This window comes from Acanthopagrus latus, chromosome 23 (genome assembly GCF_904848185.1).
Source record: "Acanthopagrus latus isolate v.2019 chromosome 23, fAcaLat1.1, whole genome shotgun sequence".
NCBI lineage: Eukaryota > Metazoa > Chordata > Actinopteri > Spariformes > Sparidae > Acanthopagrus > Acanthopagrus latus.
Window position 1 is genome coordinate 24,235,784 of NC_051061.1, and position 25,891 is coordinate 24,261,674.

Sequence of the window (25,891 nt, forward strand, 5' to 3'; positions counted from 1 at the left end):
TTTTTTCTTCACAAATTTAGTTTTCACTCAGTTTTAAACATGAGATATATTTTAAGAATATGACGTTTTCAAACATGTCAAAACAAAGATATTTTATTTTTACATGAGACTTTACAGACCTTATTAATAATTATCAAAGTGTTTGGATTCATTAAAAATCGTCTGCTTGGTTTCAAACACAACGGCTGAAACTCATCCACAGAAATTAAGAAAACGAGACGTCACATTTCTTTTTAAGTTTAATTGTAGTTGTTTTAAAAAAAAAATCTAGTTCACACAGATCCAGAGACGACAGTAACCATGGCAACAACAAGAGTAACCATGGCAACAACAACAGTAACCATGGCAACAACAACAGTAACCATGGCAACAACAACAGTAACCATGGCAGCAACAACAACAACACATAAATACACTGTGAAAAACAAACATTTTGTGAGCTCAGACATTCTCAGGACTTGTCAGTAAATGAAAGTAAAGCTGGAAGTGAACAGACGCGTCGTTCTGTCAGAGGAAAGAGAGAAAATCAAAGTACAGAAGAAACCGGTTCTGGACCAGAGCGACGTTCAGTGACGTCTGACTGTTGTAGGTCGTTAACGTCATAATTAAAACAGACAGCTGGAGATAATTACTGGTGATAGATGATGAGTGTCTGTCCTCAGCTGGGTGGAAGATAAAGATGTGGCTTTAAGGACTCTGATGAAGAAGAACAAACCAGACAAAGTGATGAGACCCGATCCTGAGCAGAACCTTCAGCACCTCTGACACGAATCACTTTCTTTTCTCAGTTGAACACTTTGATTAAACACCGTCAGGAGTCACAGGTGGAGGAGGAACCCGGCCGAGGTCGTTCAGGCGCTGCTGTCGTTCACGTTGACGTAGTTCCCCTCGTCGTCGTCCTCGGTGTCGGTGTCGGTGTCGGTGTCAGGAGACGGTTCTGGAACAGAACACAGCAGAATGAGTCCAAAGAGTTCTGCTCACTGTTTCATCAGCAGCTCATCACGTCTGTGTGTCGTCATGGTGACGAGAGGACGAGCTTTCAGGGTTTTTAATTTGTTCTTCCAGGCATCTGAAACTGTTCGTGGAGTGAAAGTATTCAGCAGAAAATTACTTTTCACTCAGTTTAACATGTGAAATTAAAATTCATTTTCCTGTTCAAAGCATTTTTTTCACCTGGTTTCAGACACCTAAAAAAAAAAAAAAAAAACATTTTTTCCCCCAGGACTTCTTTTTTTTTTTTTTTAATCTGTTTCACTAAAAAACTTCTGAAATAAATATTTTTCACTCAGTTTCACAATGAAATTCCTTTTTTCCTCCTCAGGTTTCTTTTTTTTTTTTTTTTCTTGGTTATTATAAAACCTGGTTTCAGAAACCCTGAAAAAAAATGTTCAATCCGTTTCACTGTGAAATTTATTCTCCTGAAGTTTTTTCCTCATCTGGTTTCAGACGTCTGTTATTTTATTCTGTTATTTCATCTGTTTCATAAACAAAACCGTCTCCTGAAAAGTTTATTTTCACTTCATTTTGTAATTACATATTTTTTTCCTGTTTGTTCATCTGGTTTCAGAACCCTAAATTTAATTTCAGATTCACATGTTAAATTTGTTTTAATCCTCCTGAAAACATTTTGCTTGTTTGCTTCAGAGATGGTTAAAAAAAAAAGTTGTAAAAGTTTTTTTATTGTCATAAGATCGTAAAAAAAAAAAATAAAAAATTGGAAACAAAAGTTTCACACATCAAGAAACATAAAAATAAGAAATGATCCTGAAATCTTTCTTCACTCATTTTGACTTCAGTACTGGTGTACTCGGTGTTTTCTCATGTTTTATGTTCTAAACATCATTCTAATGCCTCCAGCAGCAGCAGCAGTTCCCCGGCGCTGCAGCAGGGGGAGCAAGAAACTAAGAAATCTCTCTTCTCGTAATAAAAATTGATTTTACTCGGAAATATGAAAAAAACTTTTTTTCCCCTTCGGTTCTTCAACACAGGAGAGGAAACAGGATTACACATTTCTTCTCTTGTTGCGACACAAATATTTTCCTCCTCCAGATGTAAAGAAACGAAACGTCATCATCTGAGTCATGAAATCACCTCCTGGTTTTACACAGATGGAATATAAACACATGAGAGGCACAAACCAGGACTTCCTGTGTGACGCACCACAGAAGAAGAAACTCATCACACCATCTGAAACTGAAACTCAGACTCACTTGGAAAGTGCAGCGGTTCCACATTCAGATATTCTCGGTCGTCTGAGGAGACAACGGGAGGAAACACGGTTACCATGGTGACGGGAAGGATTTCATAGTGTGAGAAAATTTGTGAAATCACGTGAACGAATTAAAGATTTAATCCAAACTGTGAGAGTGAGACATCAGCAGATGTTACAGATCGATTCATCATCGATCAGTGATGATCAACAGGACGCTGCTCACCGTCTTCTCCGTCCTCGGACAGCCGGGTCGGACTCGGGCTGCCCGACGATTTGTTGGTCGGAGCTGCGCCTGCACGACGAGAGAGAACTGATTCAAGTATTGATTCCAATTCAGATCAATCAACACATGCTGGGAGTCTTGAACAACCACCCTGCTGGACAGAAGCTGACAGACGCTCTTCAGATAAATCTGATCGTTCTCACCTTCCTTTGTTGGGATGTTTTCATAATCATGTAGATTATCTGCAGATGGAAACAGCTGATCAGTTCTCAGGTGAGCTCTAACAGGCAGGAAACACTTGCTGATGAGTCCGTGTGTCAAACTGTACCTGAGCTGGGCGTCGAGGGTCGGCTCTGATCGGTCGGACGAGCTTCACCTTCAGGCAGCACGACTCTGCAGGAACCAGAGAAGAAGAAACGATGAGGCGACACCGAGTCACTGCTGAAGAACTGAAGAGACAAAGATGGAAACCTACATGTATCCTGATTCATCTCCATCGCTCTCGTTTATGTAGTCGGGTCCTGGAGGGAGACAACATGTCAGAACAGCTCACCCACCATCAGCTGACAGAGTGACATCACGCTGACATCACTCTGACATCACACTCAACTCCCAACAATTCAAAACCAGAAAGTCCCAAATGAGGCCAACGAATCAGGGCCAGCAGCACACGAGCTGAAGACGATCAGTCACAGGTTTAAACTCAGATTACACAAGTTCCAAGTACAGACAAACAAGTTTAAATCCACCGTCAACACGTCAGAGGCAACAAGTCTGAAGGTCCACAGAGATGTGGAGACAGCCTCTAACAGCTGTCTGAACATGCTGATATCTGATCACAGGTCAGTTAGTAACATCTTCTGCTAGAGTGGAAACAAAGATGATCTCACCATCAGTTGGATTCTCATAACTGGGATTACTCTCTGCGGGAGAGAAGAAGAGATGAACTGTAACAAACCATAAAGAATAAAGACGCTGACGTTACTCATCAGACAGACAGAAGGACGATCTCACCAGTTTCTGTGGTGAACGATCTGTGTTTCCTCTGAGTTCCCAGATCAACTGAATTAGAGCTGAGGGATCAGAAACGAAACCGTTAAACCAGAAGGACAAATTCTTAATTCTTCAGTCTGAATCTGAACGCTGAGTCAGATCTGAGCGATCAGACTGATCGTCACAGCAGCAACTCACAAAGGCGACAGCAGGTTGGAGGAAGGATGGACGGAGTTACGACCGATTGTCGGCTGGGCTGCGATTCAACAGAGCAGAGAGTCACCTTCATCATCATCATCATCATCATCATCATCATCATCATCCCCATTAAAATGAAGATCAGTGTAGATGTGAGTGTCGTCTGCATAGAGTCGTGATCTGTGTCATGGAGTTCAGCTGACGGCTTCGTCTTCATCAAACTTCTGGTCAGTTATTTCTCTCAGATGTAAAATGTAACACGATGCTTTAATTTGGATTCATTAAAGTGAAACTCTCGTCAAAATGCAACCGAAGGTCTTTTTCTGAATGTTCCGCTCGCCGCCGTCCTGCCAGTGGAGAAGAGTCGACCTCAGAATGAGACGTAACCTGGAGGACAGTTCAGGTGGAACGCTGCTAAAGTTCCATATAAATGCAGATAATTTGTTGTTTTGTCGTTTGTGCAAAACAATATTGACCTTGGACTTGAAACAGGAGCCTCATGTAAGAAACAACACTGAAATCAAAAGCCGGTAAAGTCACATGAGATCTGGCGTGATAGTTGTTGCTGGAAGACAGTAGTTCCACCTGAACTGTCCTCCAGGTTACGTCTCGTTCTGAGGTCGACTCTTCTCCACTGGCAGGACGGCGGCGAGCAGAACAAGCTGCTGCTAACATGAGCTGTTCAAAAACTTTCTTTTTAGTGACTCTGTGTAGACAAACAGTGTTGTCAGTGCTGGTGTTCATGTGTAGAGACCCTGGTGATGCTACCAGCAGAGTTTCATGATGTGTCCAGACTTCTTACTGTTTTAAAAATACAGATTTTAATGCGATCGTAAAGGTGCCTGTAGCACTCCCACTGAAAATGAGTTGGACCTAAAACAAAAACACGGTAAATCTTGAAAGTGCCTCTTTCATCATAATTCTGCTTTTACATGAAGGTTTGACTCGGGTACATTCACAAAAAGACCCTCGGTTTCATTTTGATGAGAGTTTCATTTTACTTTACTCCGCATCGTCGCCCAGACAGCTCAGGTGTTTCACTCTTACCTGGATGGATGACTCTGAATTCAGTGGATCTGATGGAAAGAGAGAAAACAAACGCTGTAACTCATCGTTCAGTCTTTGTTTTAAACAACACAGTGAGACTGAAGCTGACAGACTTACTCCTCTGACGCTTGTCTGATGGACACTGTGAACAGAACAAATCAACATTTAGTTTCATCTCGTCTGAATGATTTCAGTGTAAAAATAAAACACGTCCTCGTTGACCGTCAGCCAGTGAGAATGTGGCTGCGCTGGTTTAAACCACAGGATGTAACATTTAGGTCAATGCATCAGCTGTTAACCACGTGCGAGGTGTCATCTCACCCAGAGGCCCGTCGTTCCTGCAGCGCACACACACCACCGCCAGCAGCACCATGGAGACGAAGATGGCGACCGCCATGACGATGAGGAGCCAGGTGACGGCCATGTTTCACCTGAGGAGGAGCGACACGTCTCAACGACTGCAGGACGAAACATTCAGATTCATGTTCCAACCAGGACGAACCATCAAAACTGTGACGACGTCACAACAACAGGAAGCTGGTGAAGGACGAGCGCCAGAGACAGAAACACGAGGAGCGACTTCTGTTTTCAGTTTCAGCTCAGAAGAAGTTTTTCTCCTGTTGAACTCATTAAACGCACGACTGAGGATTATTTTCATTGTTAATATATCATTTAAATATTTCACGATTCTTGTTTGTTCATTAACTTGTGAGAAATGTTCATCAGCAGTGACGTCTTCAAACCGATCAGAACCAAAACCCAAAGACGAGCAGCCGCAGTCGTCAGACATCACAACTGGACTCTTTTTATTAAAAGAATGACTTGAATGAAAAATCGATCGGAAGAACAGTTGATTAACTTTCTTTCGACTGACGAGTTGATCGATCGATTAATCGGTTCTGCTCTAACATGTTCAACAGAACGAGTAAAAAAAAAGAGTTTAATTACAAATGAAAGACTTTAAACATGGACTGTGTTTTCATTTGACATTGTTCTTGTTTTTTTCTTCATTATTCTGAGATTCAAGTCAGAACTTTCTTCTTTTTCCCATTACTGAAGAAACAAACATGTAATCTGCACAGTAACTAGTTACCAAAGTTACCAAAGTTACTAAATAAATGTAGAAAACGTACAAACATCACCTCCAAAGTGTAAAAACACAATGAAAATAACCTGTAAACTTTTCCTCTTTGATTTTTCTTTTGGTCCAAAATATAAAAAATGACAGAAACAGATTTAATGTTAGTTCTCGTGTTTGTGAGCAGAACATTTATATTTTATATGTCGTCTGTTCAGTCAACAGGACGCCGTGTTTTCTAAACCATCGGCTGCTTTTCATTTTCCTGAAGCTTCAGATCGAAAACACGACGACGATCTGATCTCAGATCTGCTTCACACAGGAAGGAAAACCAGCTCGCATGTGCTCGACGGCCTGGTTCAGCCCGGCTTCCTCCTGCTGCCAGCCTCTCACACAGCGCCTGACCCGGTCCACGGCCTCCTGACAGAACCGGCTCCTCCTGACAGAACCGGCTCCTCCTGACAGAACCGGCTCCTCCTCACCTCTAACATTAACGTCTCTACTTATTTAAGCTTCATCGTCCTCACAGAGTTTTCAGGATCAGTCCTCAGAGCTCTGTGCCTGGCGGCCATCTTGTGAGTTGTGGCTCCATCTTTAAACTTACTCCGTGTTGTTTTAACTCTCTGATAGGTTGAAATAAAAGGCAGCCGGCCAATAGAAACGAGTGTAACAGGGTCAGAGATGTGTGACAAGAAAACATGAAGCGATTTAATCACACAGATTAAAGTTAAAGACGCTGCTGAGATCAAATCAGGTTCAGTAAAGATTTTATAATTATGAATCATCTGAAGTGGAGTTAATCTAAAGTACTTGCTTTAGTTGCTCATTATAATATTAATAATTCATCGTATTTTATTATATCATTGTATTTTGAATTTAAATGTTTCTTCAAAACATCTCAAGTAAACTTATCTGACATTAACCTGCAGTGACACATGTGAACTGCAGAGGATCAGAACGGGACAGCAGCATTAACTGGAAACACTCAAGTGAAGTACAAGTACTTCAAAACTATCCTGAAGTACAGTACACGAGACAGATCAGCGTACTTCAGTCACGTCTTTATCTTTGATATCAGCTTCAAACCAGAGACTTCCTGCCGTTTGTGTTCTTCTCAACATGATGACAAAATCCAGGAAGTCACAACTCAGTCGATCCTGAACTTAGAATCAGAGAACTGCTTTTATTTTTTAGTTTCTGCACCAAGAAATCGAGCGACACGCCAGTTAATTAGTGAGCTGCAGTCAGGCTAGCTGTTTATGCTAAGCTAAGCTAAGCTAAGCGGCTTCTGGCGACAGCACAGAGTGAAACAGATCTGACTCAGTGAGAAACACCCAAACTGATCCAAACTGTTCCAAACTGATCCAAACGGATCCAAACTGTTCCAAACTGATCCAAACTGATCCAAACTGATCCAAACTGTTCCAAACGGATCCAAACTGTTCCAAACGGATCCAAACTGTTCCAAACTGATCCAAACGGATCCAAACTGTTCCAAACTGTTCCAAACTGTTCCAAACTGATCCAAACTGTTCAAAACTGATCCAAACTGTTCCAAACTGATCCAAACTGTTCCAAACTGATCCAAACTGATCCAAACTGTTCCAAACTGATCCAAACTGTTCAAAACTGATCCAAACTGTTCCAAACTGATCCAAACTGTTCAAAACTGATCCAAACTGTTCCAAACTGATCCAAACTGATCCGACATGTTCCAAACTGTTGGTCTAACAGATTTAAAACAGCTCCTGTAATAATTCATTAATGTCTTTATGTAAGTCGACAGCAGAGCGACGATCAGAACACGAGGTTGTTAACACCTGACATTAACCTGCGTCTGATCTGATGTCACTTCCTGTTCCATGTACAGATACACCTAACTGGGACAGACTGACAGCAGGCATGTTTCTGACCCGGCCCAAATACTGCAGAATGAGTCAGAGACAGAGTTTCACAGAGTTTATAAAGTGTCTCCAACTCAACAACTCACTAAACTGACACATTTGTTAAGGGAGTCTGGGGACTTTCTCCACGGGGACAAAGAAGTCGCCTATATTGTTCCTGTTTAGTGTCTTTGTAACATGTGACATGTTTAGATCAATAACATGTTTCTTCTTTCATAAATGGAGTGTAAATGGTGAAATCAGTGTAAACAGTGTGTTCAAACAGCTGATCAGTGTTGGCAGGTAAGACTTTAGCACTTTAGACACAGAAGCAGACAGGCTGGTACAGACATGCTGCCACAAACTGACACTTTTTACAAGGAGACAAACAACTTCAGCTGAAAGATTTAATGCTGAATTTACAACAAGGACACAAAGATTCAGAATCTGTCAGAGACACAGTTTCACTACGTTATAAAGTTTGTTTTAACTCAACAACTCTTAAAATCACCACATTTGTTAATGGAGTCTGGTGGCTACTGGTTGGTCCTTCACTGTGGGCACACGTGTAACTACACACTGCTGAAAGAATGTGGTCACATGTGACTCAGACCACCTCTGAGAGACAAGATCACTCAGGACGGATGTTGACACTGGGTCTGAACCGGGTCTGAACCGGGTCTGAACCGGGTCATGGGTGCGGTCTTCCCCCTCGAGGTCACCAGGAGACACGTACGAACATTTTGACTTCTGCTGAATGTCGTAAAGCACATCAGTGTTTTTATCTTTGTGTTTCTTTGAATTGTGATTTGTGAGTTTGATCACTTTAGTCTTTTCTCAGTGTTACAAGATGGATGCCTTGTTGTCCTGTAATCTACAAGAATACTGTTAATAAGTATATTATAAAGGATTTATTAACTTATTAATGTGTTCCCACTTCAGATTTGGTCGCTGAACATTCTGGTTAACTGCACCATTTAATAACATTTAATTAATGATTCAGTTAATAAATAAATGTGTTGATAATGATTTTATAAACATCATTAATGTTCTTAAGAGTCTATAAACTGTTTAGTGCTTAAACATGTTTTATAATCTTACACTTAACAGTTTTATGACGATGTTATTAACACTAATATCGTATTATTAATGTTAATAAGCGTCCGCTCGCCTGAGACTGTTTACTGACATCCTGGTTGCATCAGACTGAAGTTGCCGCCGTCAGGAGATTTAATTGATAAGTCAATTAAAAAAGAAATCAGTTTTCATTTTGCTGATTGTGATCGTCGTCTGTTTCCAGCTGCTGACGCCTGATGTTTCTCTGCTCAGGTACAGACTCTGGTGACAGCAGAAGTTCTGATCCAGCTTGTTTCCTCCAGTAAAGTAATAGAGTACAGAATCAGTGGGATTTGTCCCAGCTGTTCCTGAACGCACCACAAAGACAGTTGATTGTTGAGAACAGACGCATGTTGGGTTGGTAAAGCCTCGTTAATAATCCAGAATTCACCTCAAATGCATCAAACTAAAGTAACGAGCCTGTTTTTAAGACGTGAGGAGGAGAAAGTAGAAACATTTGGACTCTGTAACTTCCTCCCCTGATGAAGAGTCTTTGGGTTTTGGACAAAAAGAAGAAAATCTGCAGACGTCACTTCCAGGAAACTGTGATGAGCATTTGTAACAAATATTTGATATTTCATAGACTAAATGGTTTATTGATTATTTGTGAAAACAATCAGCAGATTACTGGATAATGAAAATAAAGGTTCGTTGTACGTTCAGTGTGTCGGAGTTCAACAAAAGGCTGCTAGATAAATAATATAATCATCTTACAAACAGAGTTAAAGATCAGAGAGTGAAGTGAACATCTGAACTGATCTTTGACAGGTTTATTGACCGATAGTGGAGATAAAGTTCAGGAATAAACGATGGAGAGAATGCAGTTCAGCTGCAGCTCTACGGTTTATTCTGATGATATATTATTATATATTATATTATCATAGTTATTCAGAAACACTCAGGATGGTTCATGACTTCCTCCTTCCGTGAACAGGAGCCTCCTGCTACACTCTCGCTGCAGAGGTCAAAGTCTCAGTGAATCGTATCTTCACTCTTTGTCAACTTAAGAATTAAAGGATGAAACGTGTGAGTGACGGCCGGCGGCGGCTGAGAGGTGAAGGCCTGTGATCGCCTCCTCTCAGTGCATGCTGGGAACAAAGTGAAGTTCCTCCATCACTCAGAGGTCATAAATCATCAGCTGAGAATGTAAAAAGAAGGAGAGCTCACCTGAGGACGAGCTGCGAGCGGAGAGACGAGGACGAGGAGGACGAGGAGGACGAGGAGGACGGGTGAAGGTTCGGGGCCTGCTGCTGCTCTCGTGTCCCCCGACAGTTTCTGGTCCACATGAGGCGACTACTGTAACCGAACATCCGCCATGTCTGAGGACGTCTTCGCTCTCTGATGATCTTGATCTCGAGTCTTTCCTCCCTCCCTCTTCGTCACTGACTCTCCTCTGTCATCGCTGCACCCAATCACCTCGCTGGGGTTCAGTCTCACCTCCCGCCACACGTCCTCTGATCTCGTGTGGTCTTCCTCAGCGATTCCTACGAGGAAGGAGATGATGGACCACCGGCGCTGGTCACCTTCCTCCAGACGGACGCAGGACGGCCCTCTGAAAGTCCAGAAACACTCGTTAAAACAACCACCTGAACCAAAGATCAGAGTGTGAGATAAAGTGCTGCGCAGGTTGACTCACCAGCCAGGTGACTCACAGTGTGTGGGCTGATCAAACTGTCCTCTTTCAACTGCAATCTGCAACTGGTGGTGGAGACCGAGGAACAAGTTTCACACCGACGCCTCGAACCAATCAGGAGATGTAACTGTGACACCTCAGAGCGTCGCCGGGTGATAAAAAGCTGCAGCGCTGCGTGAAGAAGCTGCTGCAACCGTCTCAACATCCTCCCACCTACAAACAGGAAACCACACCGAGGGGAGGAAGCCGAGTCCTCCTCTCCTCTTCACTCTGCTCCCCTCGTCTTCTTCTGTCGAGAGAACTGACAGCAGAGGAAAGAGACGAGGAGGAGCAGAGAAACCCCCCAGAATAATGGAGGACGGGGGGGACACCTGATGAAACACGGCGGGAAACCAGCTGCCAGAGTCGGCCTGGTTCTGACCCAGCTGACCTACTTTCATGTGATTATGAAGTTAGAAAAGGTTCTGGGTGCCACTGAAACAGACACTCAACACATGATTTCCTGAGGAAATAATCAGATAAATGCTAAAAAAAAAAAAGGCTGTTAGTGAGTAACAACAGCATGAACTGATTCACTCATTAAAACTAACTGTGCAGACAAAAGTCAGAAACAAGTGCTGAGGTGGAGCTGCAGCTTCATTTCAGCAGTTTAGGACTTTAAATACTGAATAAACTATATATTTGCTGTTGTGGGCTGCAGGGCAGGAGCAGGAGCTCACACCTGCCCAGGTGAGCTGTGAACCACCTCAGGTCTCAGGTGTGGAGTGACGATGGCTGTGAAACGAGTCTTTTTACAGATTAAAGCATGAAGAAACTTCAGTTTTCTTTTTGTGCCATTTAATGATAAACTAAATGTTGATGATCTAACAGACGTTTAGGAGTAAGAGAGTTTTATTGTTGGTTGGTTGTTTCTTTCTGATTTGGTTGAATCTTTTAACAGTTTGCATGAAAACAGTCGTGACAGTCGCAGGTTTCCTCACGGTGTGACTCCAGTTGAATCAAGGCGTCTGTTTGCTGTTTGGGTGATTTACACCTTCTTTAAGGTGAGATCTTCACTGCAGCTGCTGAGCTAACAGTGTTAGCGTCTGAGCTTGACCGCATGCTGAGGCTGTAAATCTGGTCTGAGATCAGTTAGTGACGTGTTCTCTCCTGCAGACTGTGATCACAGAGACGAGCTGCTGGAGAGGATGAGTGACTGGTGGGTTGGACTTTATCAGGACTGAACAGAATCTTGTAGCGTGACAGCAGAACTCAGCAGGATGAGGTCCGACTGGCTGTTCTGGTGGATGTGTGTGTGGTTCACAGCAGCTCAGTGTGAGAATCGTCTCCCACTCAGTGACTGACTAAGTTTTTCTTCTTTCACTTTCGAACACTGTGGGTCTCTGTTCTGTTTGCGGTCTTCAGGACAAGATCTCAGCCTCCTCAGATTTCCCTTGTTGCGCAGAGATCTGATCACAGTTGAGATCATCTGTCATTTTTTAAAGCAACATTATGTAGAAATTGGCTTTTTCTGTGATTGGCTACAACAAGACGATGGTTAACACAAAACCAAACAGGTTTGTGTGCTGGGACACGTTGGCGTCACACAAGCTTCGTTTTCTTATTTAGAGAATTTTGTTGTATTGGAAGTGATTCTGACCGGCTAGCTGTTTGATGCTAAGCTAACAGGCTGCATCTGACTCTGTTGGACAAGATGAAGTCGAACAGACGACGGCCATTTTTCTTCTTTGCTTTAAATATAATCTTTAAATTCAACTCTTTGCTGCGTCCGGTCACTGAAGCGGGTCGTCGTTTCATTCACTCATGACATCACACACAAACGTGGTACAAGTTCATTCTCGTTTAATAGTTCACAAAAAAGATCTGCTAAAATAACTTGAGGTTAAACAATTTTGATCATTAACAATCATTTAAAAGCTTGTTTTCTTTTTAAATAACCGACATGATCAGGATATTTTCTGCTCGACTCGCTGAGACGAGACTGAGCTGCGACCTGAGACGGAGAATAAAACTGAAACAGACCTGCGAGGAAAAACAAAAACGTCCCGGCGCTCCAGAAACCTTTTCAAATTAAAATAAAAACCTGCAGGAATGCTTTAAGAGTTCAACAGAATGAAAAGGGACAGACTTCAGGTTAGTGTTATAATTAAAACTAGTTCAAACATTTACAAACAGAAGGTTATGAAACGGATTATTAAAGCTGTATGTCTGTAAAATCCCTTCAGGTTCAGGAGCGCAGCCCGTCTTCAGCTGACGATCTTCATGTTTCCACGAGTGCCGACTGAAGTTAAGACAGTTCATCACACTCGTTTCCTCCCGAGTGTGAAAACAAGCCGACAGAGCAGCTTCGGTTGTTTCTCCTCACAGAGTCTCTTCTTCGTGTCCGCTCGTCTCTCCAACCAGCCTCGCGCTCTAAAATAACATCAAATGCTAAAAGTTCCTCCAAAACGGCGGCGTGTTCCGGAGCACGGTAAAAATATAAAAGTTAAATTTAAAAAATAAACCCATCCTATAACTTTTCTGCATGGCAGATAATCCAATTAAAGTGTTTGCAGCCCTATAAAAATTAAATAAAAGGACCACAGGTGTGATTGGACCTGCTGAGCCTCAGATCAGGACGCTGGACACCGGGACTCTGGTGGACCGGCCGCTCTTCGGCACCACGATCGGCTCGTCGTCTGTGAACAGAAATGAGACGAACGTCTGAATTATTACAGATGAGAAAATGTTCTCCCCACACAGAATGAAGACACACAGAAATATCTGCAGCTGGAGTCGAATCATCGACTGTGTGACGGCTGTAGTTCAGTTAATGACCTGATGGGACGTAGTTCTCGGCCCGGTTGCGGTCTGCTTCGATGAACAGGGCGGTGGCGAGGAAGAAACCTCCACCGATGACGGCGACGAAGGAGCAGAGCAGCAGAGAGAGCTGCAGGGAGCGAAACTGCCAGAGGAACGAGTCCGTCTTCCTCAGAGAGTCCGAAACCTGCGAGGACAGCGAGGAGCTGAAACCTGCTGCAGCAAACTGTAACCAACTACATTCACTCAGTTACAGACTCGAGGCTCGAGTAAAGCTCCAGTCTTCTCTTCTAACGGTACTCTCTACTTCTGCTCTACTTCACAGGCGAGTACTGTACTTTTACCCTCACTATTTGTAAATATTAATGAAGACTGAGGGGATATTTCTTGTATTTCCCAGTAAAGCCCCAAAACAACAGAGGTGACGTACGACTCCGATGAGGTACGGACTTCCTGCGTCGCCCAGCAGATGTGAGATGACGATCTGAAACGCTTCAGCTGTGGAGCGACGAGTGGGAACGACCACGTACTGAAAAACAACCAGAACAAAGTGTCATGAAACAAAACGTTTGACTTTTAATGAAGATTTGATTTAACTAATGACAACAGAACGATCTGCTCTTGATCATTCATGTACAGCCACTAAATATTAAGAAGTACGGAGGATTCTCACCAGCAGGATATCGGCCACGATGGCCCAGTTCATGGAGAGGAACGTCTCTCCGAGGAAAATAAAGACCTGAGGTGGTTCAAACAGGGAACAAGTCACAGCTCAAATCTCAACATTTCAACAGTTTAAGATTCAGATATTCTCCCACAAGAAACGAGAAGTGACCCGACGATGATGAAGAACTCACGTATGTGGCGATGGTGCTGGCCTGAGCGAACACGATGGCCAGGTAGAGGAAAGGTGCTGAGAGGAGGAGACCGGCTGCACACACCAGCGGGTCGGCTCTGGGAGTCCTCGTCCTCAGCTTCCGACTCACCTGCACGCCGCTGGCCACGCCCAGAACGCCTGTGACGCAGGTGATGGCCCCGAAGATCAGACTGTTGGAGGAGAAGCAGTCAGGGAGGTGGTGGAATTCGTTTCTCACCTGCAGGACGAACACGACGCTGCTCTGCTGCAGCTGAAGACACGATGTTACCTGTCTGAAGCGGCGCAGTTTCCCTCCACACACGGCTCTCTCTCCCCGGTGAAGATGGCGGCTCTGAAGAGGAAAGTTGGAGCCCAAAGAGCCAGAGAGCCGGTGACAAACGCCACCGCGGTGAAGCCGAAGGTGGACAACACGAAGCTGTAGCTGCAGAGGAAGACAAACAGGGACGCTCGTCAGACACTGACGGGAATCATCAGGCTAACACGGTGACTCATGTTAGTTTACTTCACTTTCTCTTTATCTGATGTACAAAGAATCTGCCAAAGAAAACATCCTGATGATCTCGAGCTGATTGTGTCTTAAGTCAAAGCTACAAATCTTTTTCTGTCTCTGCTGATTCAGAACCGCTGTGAGCTCCTCCTGCTGTCGTAAAGATCTCCTGCATTTGCTCTGAACGCGACTGACAGCAGACTCAGCGTATTTAAGAAGCTGTTTGCAGGACGCGTGAACTCTGTAGTGACGCTGAACGTACTTCTTGCTGAGAGCCAGCAGGTCCGTCAGCCAGCTGGTCTGGTGCAGGTGGTGCTCCGGTCGAGCCTCCACAGCTCCTCTTTTAGGCTCCTTGATCACAAACAGCAGCAGCAGCACCGCGATCAGTCCCAGACCAGGAGTCACCTGAGGACAGCAAACACACACAGTCCATCAGCACAGACCCACAACTTTCACAACCGGTCTGAGTTTTAAAGAGCGACACTCACCCGCAGAGCCCAGTGCCAGTCCTGAGCCAGCCTCCCGACCTGAGAGCCCACGATGTATCCGAGACCGCTGAGGGGAGACAAGGAGGTGCTGTTAGCCAAAACTGTTAGCTCAGCAGCTTCACGTTGATAAAGGGTTAAATCTGCTCTGAGATCAGGCTGTGATGTGTTCTCTCCTGCAGACTGTGACCACAGCTTTCTATCATCAGGAGGAGGAGAAGAGGAAGTGAAAAGACTTTGACAGCTACAAGCTTCTGTTTCATTGTTGAAACTGGATCAACTGGTTTGTGTTCAAACATTATTATTCTTTCATTTTTATCTGCCAGCTCGACTCGTCACTGAGAAGCAGCCAAACACTGAACTGACTCTCACTGGAGGGAAACATGAGTCGGATCAGAACATCACAACACACCAGAAGAGAAAAGAGAACATTCAAGTGTGCAAAGACTCCGCTGACTCACTCCAGCATCCAAAGTGACCTTCGTTATCATTATCATTATAATAAGCCCACCTGCCGACAGGAATGGCGAAATAAAAGATGGAGAGCATGTTGGTCCTCTTCCCCTTCACGTAGAGGTCGGCGATGATGGTGGGAGCGATGGTGGAGTAACTGGCCTCGCCGACTCCGACCAGACCTCGAGTCAGCAGCAGGACCCAGAAGCGCTGCGAGAGGAGAAACACAGGAGAGTTAAAACTTTCACACCAGTAAACTGTAAACCGTGTTTGTGGGTCACTGCAGTTCAGTGTTTCAGGAAATGGTGTCAGAACAGGAAGCGCAGCACGTGACTCACCTCTCTGGGGGTGTAGGAGCTGGCGAGAGTCACCAGAGACCAGAACGAGATGCCGACGCTCATGATGATCTTCCTGTTGTACCTGTCGCCCAAGTAACCGAAGACCGGAGCCAGGAACATGTAGCTGCAGATAAACACTGGAAACAAAGCCAGATCTCACCTGGATGCATTTCCATTATTATTTACATACGGTCACGCAGACAGGAGCAGAACGATCCAACACAGCCGGCCGTCAGAACGCTGCAGTCTGTTTACTCTCACCTGTCTGCAGTAATCCAGACTTCCCGTCATCGATCCCGAAGTAATGCTCGATGTCGGGGAGAACACCTGCAGGAGGCGACGCAGTTTAATGACGGGACATTAATCAAAATTTAATTTCATGATTTTCTTTCTCACATTTTGAACAAAAATGTCCAAAATGTCAGTTTCAAGAGTCTCTTCCTGTTTGTCTTGATCATACTGAAGAAGAAGAAGAAAACACTTTAATGACCCTGTTAATTCTGTTTCCCCTTTTACTTTTTAGTTTAGTCTCTTTCAAGAGCTGCACGTCTAAAGAAATCATCTCAGACTTGGGGAACGTCTAACTTTTAGCTTTCTGACTCTTTCAGTAACTTATTATTCAACACAGGGACCATTAAAGCATTTCTGATTCTGATCGCTGACAAAAAGCATTCTCACTTATCTTCAAACATCGAACCCTTGAACGCAGTCGATCACTGCGCAGATTTCTTGTGATGAACAGACGGTTTATTCTGTCTGATGCGTTTCTGTTATTCTGATTATTCCTTTGATAAAAAGGCTCCTTGTTGTTTTTTTAAAGGCCCATAATGTCAAAATATTTGCCTTAAAACTTCAAAGTTTCCTGAAAAGTAGATATGTTTGGTACATGTTCATGTGTGTTTTATTCATGTACATGTTCTTGTACCTGCCACAGTGAACCGGTCCATGTAGTTGAGCAGGTTGATGTAACAGAGGATGAGGACGGTCAGCAGCGCTCGGACACTCGACACTCCGCTGGCCGGCTCCTCCTGCGACCTCTGACCCTCCGCCGCCCCGCCCTGCTCCTCCGCCTCGCTGTCATCGGAGAAGAACGGCGCCGAGTCCGACGTGGGCTCGTTCAGAGACATGGCCGCCGCTGAGGGAGAGGATCAATACAGACCGTCAATACTGTCAGACTGTCTCTGCAGATGCACTTAGGGATTCTTAAAGCAAAAACACAAACTAGGTACAAAACAAATAATTCTTTAAATATCAAAAGAATCATTTATTTAATTTTCTTGCTCCTGTTTCAGCTGAAGTTTGTGTTTATTCATCAGACTGAAACACTCACACAGATCCTGTCAAACTGTCCTGCATCATAGTTCACATTTTAGAAATGATCAACAGACACTCGATCTAAAATGTGCATCAGAAGCATCAGTAAAACAGACGAGCTGAAATGAAGAGTTCAGCGTTTGCAGGACAGAAAGCTTTAAAAAGAGGAGCAGCTCCAGAGTGACGAGGAGTGACGAGATCATGTGTTCAGAAGAGGAAGAGGTCGAGAAAGGAGAAGCCGCGATGTGAACGCGACATCAGTAAAACTTCAGTCACGTGATCGTCACGTTCCTCAGATCTGATGACGTCAGCTGATCTGCTGAACGGACTCAGGTCGACTTATATTCACATGCAGTGACTCTGATTAAACACCTGATCTTCTTTATTTGTTTGTTCCGTTGACCTCGTTCTCTCTTCCTGTCTGGAGCACTTTGTTCCCTCGTGTAGCTTCAGAACCGGATCTGGTCTTGAAGGTTCACCTCAGACTGGACTCGTCTCGTGTCCTGAAAACCTGAAGCTCAGTTCCTCTAAAGATGGAAGACTTCCTCTCAGATTCTGGAGGGAAAGTCGCTGATTTTCTGACATTATCAGCTGCTAATGATTAACGTCTGTCTGAACTGATCAAACACTTAAAGGTCAGTTCAGCTCAGTCAGAGCAGCTAACGAGCTTCAGTCCCAAACTATTCTTCTCTTAATCAATCACCTGATCTGTAAAACACGATACATGATGTTTGATGTTTCATCCAAGACTTAAAAGATATTCATATAAAAATAGAAAAGCAGCAGATCATCATATTCTTTGGCTCGATAGAGGAATTAAATGTATAAACTTATCTGGTGATTGACTCATTTCAGCTTTTATTATTAAATATCTATAATCTCCTGTGGAGGTTACTGAACCTTCACTCTTCACAAAGTCTCTCCTCTTCATGTCGTCTTTGCTTGATGATGTTTGTGTTGTTTTTAATCATCTGAGTGATTTTCAGATCAGAACTAAACAGAATGATGTTGTTCTAGTTTCTTAAATTAAAACATCTGTTGTCCTCCTCAGTTCTCTGCGACAGTCAACTGAGCATCTCTGTTTGGTCTGGAGACGTCATCTTGGACTCTGGAAGAAGATGATGGACATTTTACTGAGCAAATAATCAATTTATTGCCCCGGAATATAATCAGACAATCCCTGCAGCCATCGTCCGTCTGCTCAGACCAGATCACCGATCTGATAAATACTCACTGCTGTCGTTTGTATTCATGAGTTCATAAAGTTGAACTCATGCTCGTCACACTGAGCAGAGCAGATTTCTGTCCACTCTCAGATTTTTCTTCACTTTCATATAATAATTATATTAAATTATTGGTTTATTCTATTAACATTTGCCCGGTTCACAGAGACAAACGATGACACTGTGGAGGAGAGCAGCACATGACGAGCAACTCACTTCCATGTCTTATCTTATCTTTGACTGCTTTACGAACACTTCCAACTGATCAGAGCGCTCAGCATCACTGTCACTGATCAAAAGCTCATTAATCCTCATGACTGTTGCAGAATGACGATAAACAAAAGGAGGAAACCCTGCAGCTCTGTTGTCTCATGAACTGTTCAGAGACTCACGCGGTGCGTCTGCACGAGTAACTAATAAGATGCCACAACGCTAAAAATACCATCAGCCTGAGGGTTGGATGCCATTCAGAACTCCATTCAGATTTCTGCCAATTCTATGTCACTTTGTTTCCAACAAGCATAACATTAAGTCCTGACTGTTGAGAAGTGACTTGTCAGGTTTTAACAGCTCTTCTGATAAAGATGGCAGATCCGTCAACTTCAAAAGCTCTACACAGAGAGAAAGACACTCCAAACTCTGTATGTGTAATAAAAGACATTTAAGTGGCAATAAATTTGGCAAAAAGTTTTACCTGGGCAATAAAAAGCTTTGTATTTCATAAGAAATTACTGGCACAGAGAGACTGGCAGCCCAGATTCCATTCAGAATTGTGTCAGTTTTAGGTTCCTCACTGTGCAACAGTTTTGATTGTTGAAAATTAACCTGTTATATTTTAACGGGTCTTCTGATGAATTTGTCAGATATGTTTACTTGAAAAAGCACAAATACAGAGAGAGACGCTCTGAAATTAATTTCCTGTAGTTATCTTTACTTTCTAAAATAAGAAACTAAGAATGCTGAGAAATAACTATTGCTGAGAGATCTCCAGGTTCCATCAGGGATTCTGCCAGTTTTAAGAATTTGGCTTTGCAACAGATGTAAAATTATGTTTTGACAGTTGAAAAATGACTTGCTATGTTTTAATAGGGTTTCTGATGAATTCGGCAGATACGTTTAACTAAAAAAAACAGTAGTACACCAAGAAACCGGCGCCCAAACCTGTCCGAGCTCCACTCCCTGTACTTCCTTTTTACAACCAAACTTTACAGTTCACCTGCTGCAATATCTGACATAAGACCTTTAAAGAACAGGCTGACACGTTCAGCAGAAATGTGAGAAAGAACTCACGGAGAGGACGGCACACCAGCCTCCATTCAGAATCCTGTCGGTTTAACGTGCCTCGCTTTGAAACCAATGTAGCGTTAATTTCTGACTGTTAAGAAATTACCCGTTTTGTTTAAAGGGGTCTTTTGATAAATTCGGCAGAAGATTAAGAAAGATCACGAGAAGCGTTGCCGTTATATTTAAAAAGAAATAACTGGCATGGAAAACGGCAGTTAGGGACCAAACGCAACCCGAGTTGTTGACTGTTGGGGGAACGACATGAGACATTTAAGGGATCCTTGTGATTAATTCGGCAGTCAGGTTGGATGATTCAAATCACTCTGGCACAGAGGAAATGTCTGTTCAGACTCCATTCTGTCTGTAAATTGTACGTGTCCTGTGCAACAAACAGTTACTGTAAAACGACGAAGACGTGACATTTAAAACATCTTTCGATGAATTATATGAGATTATTAAAGCGTGTCCTTCCGTGTCCTGATAAATCACCTGCTGCGCTCTGTGCCTACTGTTGTTTGATAAACACCATCCTGGAGGAACAGGAGCAAATGCGTAGTCACAGCGAGCTACAGCGACGCTAAATCTGCAGTGTTTTGAATTGAGTTCGGTGTGATTTCTGTACCGGTGACTGGAAGTCACGGGCGGAGAGTTCATCTAACCTTCAGCCTCAGGAGCCTTTGGGCGGGAACACAGAGGTTATATTTTAAGTCCCGCCGGCTGGAGCCGAGCTGGAGCCGAGCTGGAGCCGAGCTGGCGGCTGACAGGGAGCCGCTGCCTGTTGTTTACCTCGGAGGATGAGTCAGGCGGACGCTCCGGTCTTCTTCCTGCTGCCGGACCGAAGCTTCTCTTCGACACTCACGCTTCTCACAGCACTTTAAAACATCCTGGAGCTTTACAATTAAAAAAAATTAATAAAAACTCGTCCCGTGCACAGGTTCTGTCGGGACCTCACTGAACAGAACTCGGTGTTTACTGCAGGACCGCTCACTGGTCACAACACTTCTGTCCCGCCGCCATGTTGGATCCGCCTGAACTTCCGCTTCGCAGCTCACATGACTTTGATCAGGGGGTCACGTGACGTCATCAAGCGATTAGCTAATCAGGGACTATTCTACTATAATATCTCTGATTTCTACTCCAGTATGACTGCTGGGAACTTTTCACATCACTGAATAAAACCTCCTGACGGACTCTGACCTGTAACGGAGTGTTTTCACATGTAACCCCGTTACTTCAGTTAGTGAATGACCCAGTCGTACCTCAGGTGTCTCACAGAGAGTACCTCGTACTCCTTTTATTATAGTTATCAGTAACAATAAAAAGAACGTGCTATTGTACAGTCACACATCATTAAAATAGGTTTACAGTTCTTTAATCTCTGACAAATGTTTTCATTTGAATAGTGTCTAAAAATATAATCCTGTCTGTCTGAGCTGAGCAGCTCTTTGTATTCAACTTTACAAATAAGGTGACTTTTACAAATCAAGTAACTGAACACTTTTTACACATAGCTGATGTTTTGAAACGAGGCTGAAGGTTTAAATCCAAACTTCGATGATGTCACCGTCCTCCATGTCGAGCTGAGCCGGCGTCTGGCTGTGCGTCACTTTGCAGCCGTCGAAGTGGAAGCGGACCGTTCCCTGAGCTCGGGTGGACATCTTGGACAGATACTGGGAGAAGATGGAGCCCAGCGGGGCATCCTGACACACACACACACACACACACACACACACACACACCATTAGTTTGTGTGCTGCTGCTGAACAAACAGAGAGCTGACGATGGAGAGAGGAAGAAGAGAGACAAACTCTGTGTAGAGAGAACTCCTGAGAAGAGTCTCGGTCTTTGCTCTGCAGCCTCACAGTGATGCTGCTGCCGCCATCTTTACTTTTATCCTCTGCTGCCATGACGACACACTCTGCACAAGAAAAAGATGAACAACAGTTTAAACTGATCTAATTTAAAGCTGAAATCTTCTGAGCTGCTGAGCTAACAGTGTTAGCGAGCACCCCGTCTGAGGCTGAGATCATGTTTACGAGTGTAAATCTCGTCTCCTCAGATCAGGTTGTGATGTGTTCTCTCCTGCAGACTGTGATCACAGCAGACGAGCTGTATGGAGACATCTGATGTTTAAATCAAGTCTCCAGCTGCTTCAGTTCTTCAGCAGAATGCTGCAACTCTGTTTTACTGTGAAGCTCCAGAACTGTCAAAAGGTCCGAGTGAACAGCTGATTCTGTGGATGCCGGCCGGGCTAACCAGCAGTGTGAGGCTACAGACTGCAGATCTGCTGTGGAATTGTTACAGTACAGTAAGAAGTGATGTGACTGCTGCTCTCTGTGAGGTCGTCACTCTGGACCAACACTTGGATGCTGTCAAAAACAAACCGTCAGTGCTTTAGTGCTCTCTGCTGGTGGGAAGAAAACATCACATGCACTAAAACTGTATAAATTCTGTATACACACAGAAAACTTTCATAAGAATTCTATAAATCAGATTTCAATGCAGATTTCTGTTCTTTACTGTCACTTTCATGACACCTGAGCTGAAGAAGACCCTGAGACGTGGCTGACAGGGTCAGAAACACAGTGAGTTGGACTTGTTAGCATCATTAGAACAGTTTGAGTGAACTCGTGTGTCACGTGACTCACCGATGATGTCAGCGATGCCGAGGCCGAGCTCGCCGACGGTCGAGTCTGTCGGGAGCTCCACCTCCTCCCTCATCAGCAGGAGGCGAGGAGGAGGGACGTTCAGCATGACGGACAGCTTGGCCAACACGTAACTCAGAGGCGTCGACTGAAAACACAAATCAGCTGTCAGGCAGACGCAGAGGTGACGTCGTCTATAATCAGTGTCTTCACAGAGACGCACCGACAGCACCGGGATCTTGTGGACGTCGGTCCGGCAGCGGATCTTCAGGGGGATCTCTCTGACCGAGGACCTGTACGGAGAGTCCTCACTTCCAGAGACGGGGTTCGAGCTGATGACATCATCTTCATTAGAGTTCATGATGATGACATCGTCGTCGTCTGTGGACTGGCGACCCCTGCGCCGTCTGGTCCTGCTGTTCTGAGGTTCAGGAGACATGAGGGAGCTGACGGCCCGGAGCCTCCTGTCGATCTCACTGAGGACACAAACAAACACACACCAGGGTTTATTTCTTTTATTAAATGTAAAGATGATAACACAACCTACTACTCTCTTTCTTTTCCTGTTTTAATTTTTGTCCGGTCATCTTCTTCTTGTCTGAAGCACCATAAATAAAATCTGTATAATTATCGACCCAACAGATTTTGTCTCTGTCGTATCAGATGGAACAGCTGGAGTCTGTCCTGATGGGCTGAGAAAGAAGAGGGAGGACGCAGCCTGCTGATCACCATGAATGATTCCTGATTCAACCACAACCGAGCAAAGAGTCCAAACTTACCTGATCTTCTGTTGGACCTGTCTGGACTGTTTCTGGACCGGACTCTCTGGAGGAGGAGGAGACGGGCAGCGAACCATTTCTCTGAAATAAAGGAGAGAAAACAAAGAAAAAGGATTCATGTTAAATTCATCTTTGACCTTCCTGATCAGAGGAGGATGAGATTTAAATGACACCTGGAGAAGAGCGATGACTCATGATGGACCAGAGCTCGTTCTGTTGAGACGACCCGGTTCTCTGAGCTTCTCTACTTACAGCTCGGTTTTCTTCTTCGTGTGTTCTGCTTCGTCCTCCTCAGAGTCACTGAGGCTGACGGCAGCTGCAGCTGCTGTCGACGGTCCTCGAGACGAAAACTGTGACCACAAACTGTCGCCTGAAACGTCTGTTCAGAGACACAAACCGTCAAACAGCACAAAAAACACCTGGACATTAATTTAAACTCTCAGATTTTACCTGCAGTTTCCTTTTCAGTGAACACGGCTGCTGCTGGCTTCAGCTGCAGACTGCTGCTCACCTGACAACACAAACACGCCGCTGATTAACAAGAATAATAACTCAGATTAATTTTATTCATACAGCACTTTTCAGAACAAAGGCACAAAGTGAACTTTATGCAAGTGAACTTAGTGGTTGAACCAAATAAAATGATAAAATCAGTTGAGGAGGCCGTGAGGCACATCAGATCAAATACAAGTGAATTCAGTAACTCAACAATAAAATGAGACGTGTTGGTGTGCTAGCATTCATAAAAAGTTTCGACAGCCTCACCAGAGAGCTCAGGTCTGACGGGTCCTGGCTGTTTATTCAGGCTGTTTATTGGCTCAATAACGGATAAAATTAATCATAATATTCTAACTGTGATGATGTCAAAGCATGAATGATCCTTTTCAGATCAAGCTGTGAGAAAAAAAGACACTTTAACTACTTGTTTTTAAAGGAAAGTTGAAGTGAAATGTCTGTTAGTTGTGTAAAAATCTTCCTGACTGTTCTGGGATCAGTCTTTACTGACCTTGTTGGAGTAAACGGGCACCGGGACGATGGCTGACGGGTCGAGGATGCGTCTGCGTTTGGGCGGCGGCTTCACAGCCTGAAGGTCGCTGTCAGACACCTGAGGAACAGACAGACGCTCTCCTGATTTCTACACAACATATACATCCTTTAAATCAATAAGTGAGCTTATTGTGATGGATGTTTGATTTTATGAGACGATCAGAAAATATTCTGTAGCTCTAAAGAAGTCACAAAGGCTACAACTAAAAATGTATCTCTTTATCGACCCTTTGAATGAGTCGACTAATGAGGCTTTTTAAGGGTCGACACAGATTATTAGATCCAAGGAAGAACTATATTTATCTAGAATTACTATGACTTAATGTCAGTATTGATTATTATACTGAACACAAGTACAACTCAGATTATTTGATTAGTTATTTAGTCAATAAAATGTGAAATGTCTTGTTTTCTCCACCTAAAGAAATTCAGTTCACTGTCACAGACTGTCACTGATTGATTTAACAGTTGACAACCAACTGATTAATCACCGGCCCTCTATTAAATATATCTTCCAGTCAGTCATCAGTTTGTTCAGTCACATTAAATCAAAGTAATGTGATCCAACACTTCAATAAACCCTCCATTCATCTGAGCTGAAGTTTATGTAAGTCATGGTCATTTTGTTTATATTTGCCAGCTGCCGGTTTGCTGGTGTAACACTTAATATGTCTAATTAAACTGAGCTGATTGTAATGTTCAGTATTCTGATGATATAAAGGGGGTGGACACAATATTAGAAACACTTCTCTATGACACCATGCAGTTCAGTAACACACCAAACTAACTTACAGCCACAAACATGACATTTACAGCCTTAAACTCACTCTAACGTTAGATCGGTGTCCCTGACATGGCTGACTGCATTACCTGAGGTCACTGGAACTATAAATAAGGAGTAAACTGGGCGTTACGTTACATTTACTGGTGATTACATCGGCTAACGTTACAGTTACCTTTAGCGAGCTAGCTTAAACTAGCTAACTCTTTAAACGGATTTCGGCGATTCTGCTGCAAAGACATTATATTCACATTAAATATAAAGTGTCAGGCTGTATTTACGGGGTCTTACTGGTGGTTTAATAAGTCACGATCTCATCACAGCAAACTAAAAACGAAACCAGACTCCTCTGCGCCACCTTCAACCCGCAGGCTTTTATTTTGAAGAACTCCGGTTGACTTTAAATTAACGGTGCTAACCTGATGCTAATGTTCTGTTTATCTGCTGTTAGCGGCGTTTGGTTCTGTTTTTCCGCCTTCCCGCCCAAACTGTCCACTTAAAGCTGGCGGCGAGTTTAACTAAAACAACATTACACTGGTTACTGTAGATAAAATTCACTGATTAGGAGGTTTTTAGTGAAGCAGAGCAGCAGATGTCAAACACTCACCGCTTCAGCCATGATTGTTTCCTTTCCGCGCGCTGCTGGTGCGTTCATGGGCTGCGGGACAATGTGAGTCATGAGCGGACTTTCCGCGGTCGACTGTTGCGTTCAGGTACGATGGGCAATGTACCAAACAACTTTGAGGTACCATTCTCTGCTACATTATACTTCCACTCCATCACACATTAGAGATGAATATTGCACGTTTTACTTATTCATTTATATTACATATTTTACAACTCTTCATATGTTTTGTCTTCAATCTTCATTTGTGAAGTAACTAAAGCTGTCAGATGAATGTAGTGGAGTGAGAAGTACAGTAATTAGTAGAAGTAGAAAGTGGCGTAGACTTGAGTAAGTTAGTTACAGTTACTGACTGGTGATAAAGCTGTAAT

At 43.7% G+C, this 25,891-nt stretch overlaps 3 protein-coding genes across 8 annotated transcripts; all 3 read right to left on the reverse strand.

The window, feature by feature from the left end:
• Window positions 1–221: 221 nt before the first annotated feature.
• Window positions 222–10,546, reverse strand: LOC119014841. Of its 3 annotated transcripts, none has more exons than XM_037090345.1 (14): window positions 10,387–10,546; window positions 9,918–10,302; window positions 4,995–5,104; window positions 4,791–4,815; window positions 4,674–4,702; window positions 3,627–3,684; window positions 3,450–3,508; window positions 3,326–3,358; window positions 2,911–2,956; window positions 2,764–2,828; window positions 2,639–2,677; window positions 2,436–2,504; window positions 2,211–2,252; window positions 222–937 (listed from the first exon to the last, which is right to left on the reverse strand). In XM_037090345.1, the coding sequence occupies exons 3-14, from the start codon at window positions 5,095–5,097 to the stop codon at window positions 852–854; spliced, it is 654 nt and encodes a 217-aa protein (XP_036946240.1). In that variant the 5' UTR covers window positions 5,098–5,104; window positions 9,918–10,302; window positions 10,387–10,546; the 3' UTR covers window positions 222–851. The 3 variants fall into 3 exon arrangements, with proteins under 3 accessions (XP_036946240.1, XP_036946242.1, XP_036946243.1); XM_037090347.1 differs by having other exon boundaries at window positions 4,995–5,131; XM_037090348.1 differs by having other exon boundaries at window positions 10,403–10,510.
• A 1,662-nt stretch (window positions 10,547–12,208) lies between these two features.
• spns1 (spinster homolog 1 (Drosophila)) lies at window positions 12,209–20,689 on the reverse strand. 2 transcript variants are annotated; one of them, XM_037088011.1, is made up of 13 exons: window positions 20,430–20,689; window positions 16,748–16,957; window positions 16,084–16,149; window positions 15,823–15,959; window positions 15,543–15,694; window positions 15,035–15,101; window positions 14,809–14,951; window positions 14,328–14,480; window positions 14,040–14,229; window positions 13,856–13,921; window positions 13,613–13,711; window positions 13,201–13,369; window positions 12,209–13,061 (listed from the first exon to the last, which is right to left on the reverse strand). In XM_037088011.1, exons 2-13 carry the CDS (start codon window positions 16,947–16,949, stop codon window positions 12,991–12,993), a joined length of 1,515 nt encoding a protein of 504 aa, XP_036943906.1. In that variant the 5' UTR covers window positions 16,950–16,957; window positions 20,430–20,689; the 3' UTR covers window positions 12,209–12,990. The 2 variants fall into 2 exon arrangements, with proteins under 2 accessions (XP_036943906.1, XP_036943907.1); XM_037088012.1 differs by lacking the exon at window positions 20,430–20,689 and adding an exon at window positions 20,303–20,411.
• A 214-nt stretch (window positions 20,690–20,903) lies between these two features.
• Window positions 20,904–25,565, reverse strand: LOC119013464 (nuclear factor of activated T cells 2 interacting protein). 3 transcript variants are annotated; one of them, XM_037088014.1, is made up of 9 exons: window positions 25,503–25,565; window positions 24,074–24,172; window positions 23,518–23,578; window positions 23,320–23,446; window positions 23,068–23,148; window positions 22,512–22,764; window positions 22,292–22,436; window positions 21,452–21,561; window positions 20,904–21,343 (listed from the first exon to the last, which is right to left on the reverse strand). In XM_037088014.1, the coding sequence occupies exons 1-9, from the start codon at window positions 25,548–25,550 to the stop codon at window positions 21,182–21,184; spliced, it is 1,086 nt and encodes a 361-aa protein (XP_036943909.1). In that variant the 5' UTR covers window positions 25,551–25,565; the 3' UTR covers window positions 20,904–21,181. The 3 variants fall into 3 exon arrangements, with proteins under 3 accessions (XP_036943909.1, XP_036943908.1, XP_036943910.1); XM_037088013.1 differs by having other exon boundaries at window positions 24,074–24,202; window positions 25,503–25,529; XM_037088015.1 differs by lacking the exon at window positions 21,452–21,561 and having other exon boundaries at window positions 24,074–24,202; window positions 25,503–25,531.
• Between the last annotated feature and the right edge of the window lie 326 nt (window positions 25,566–25,891).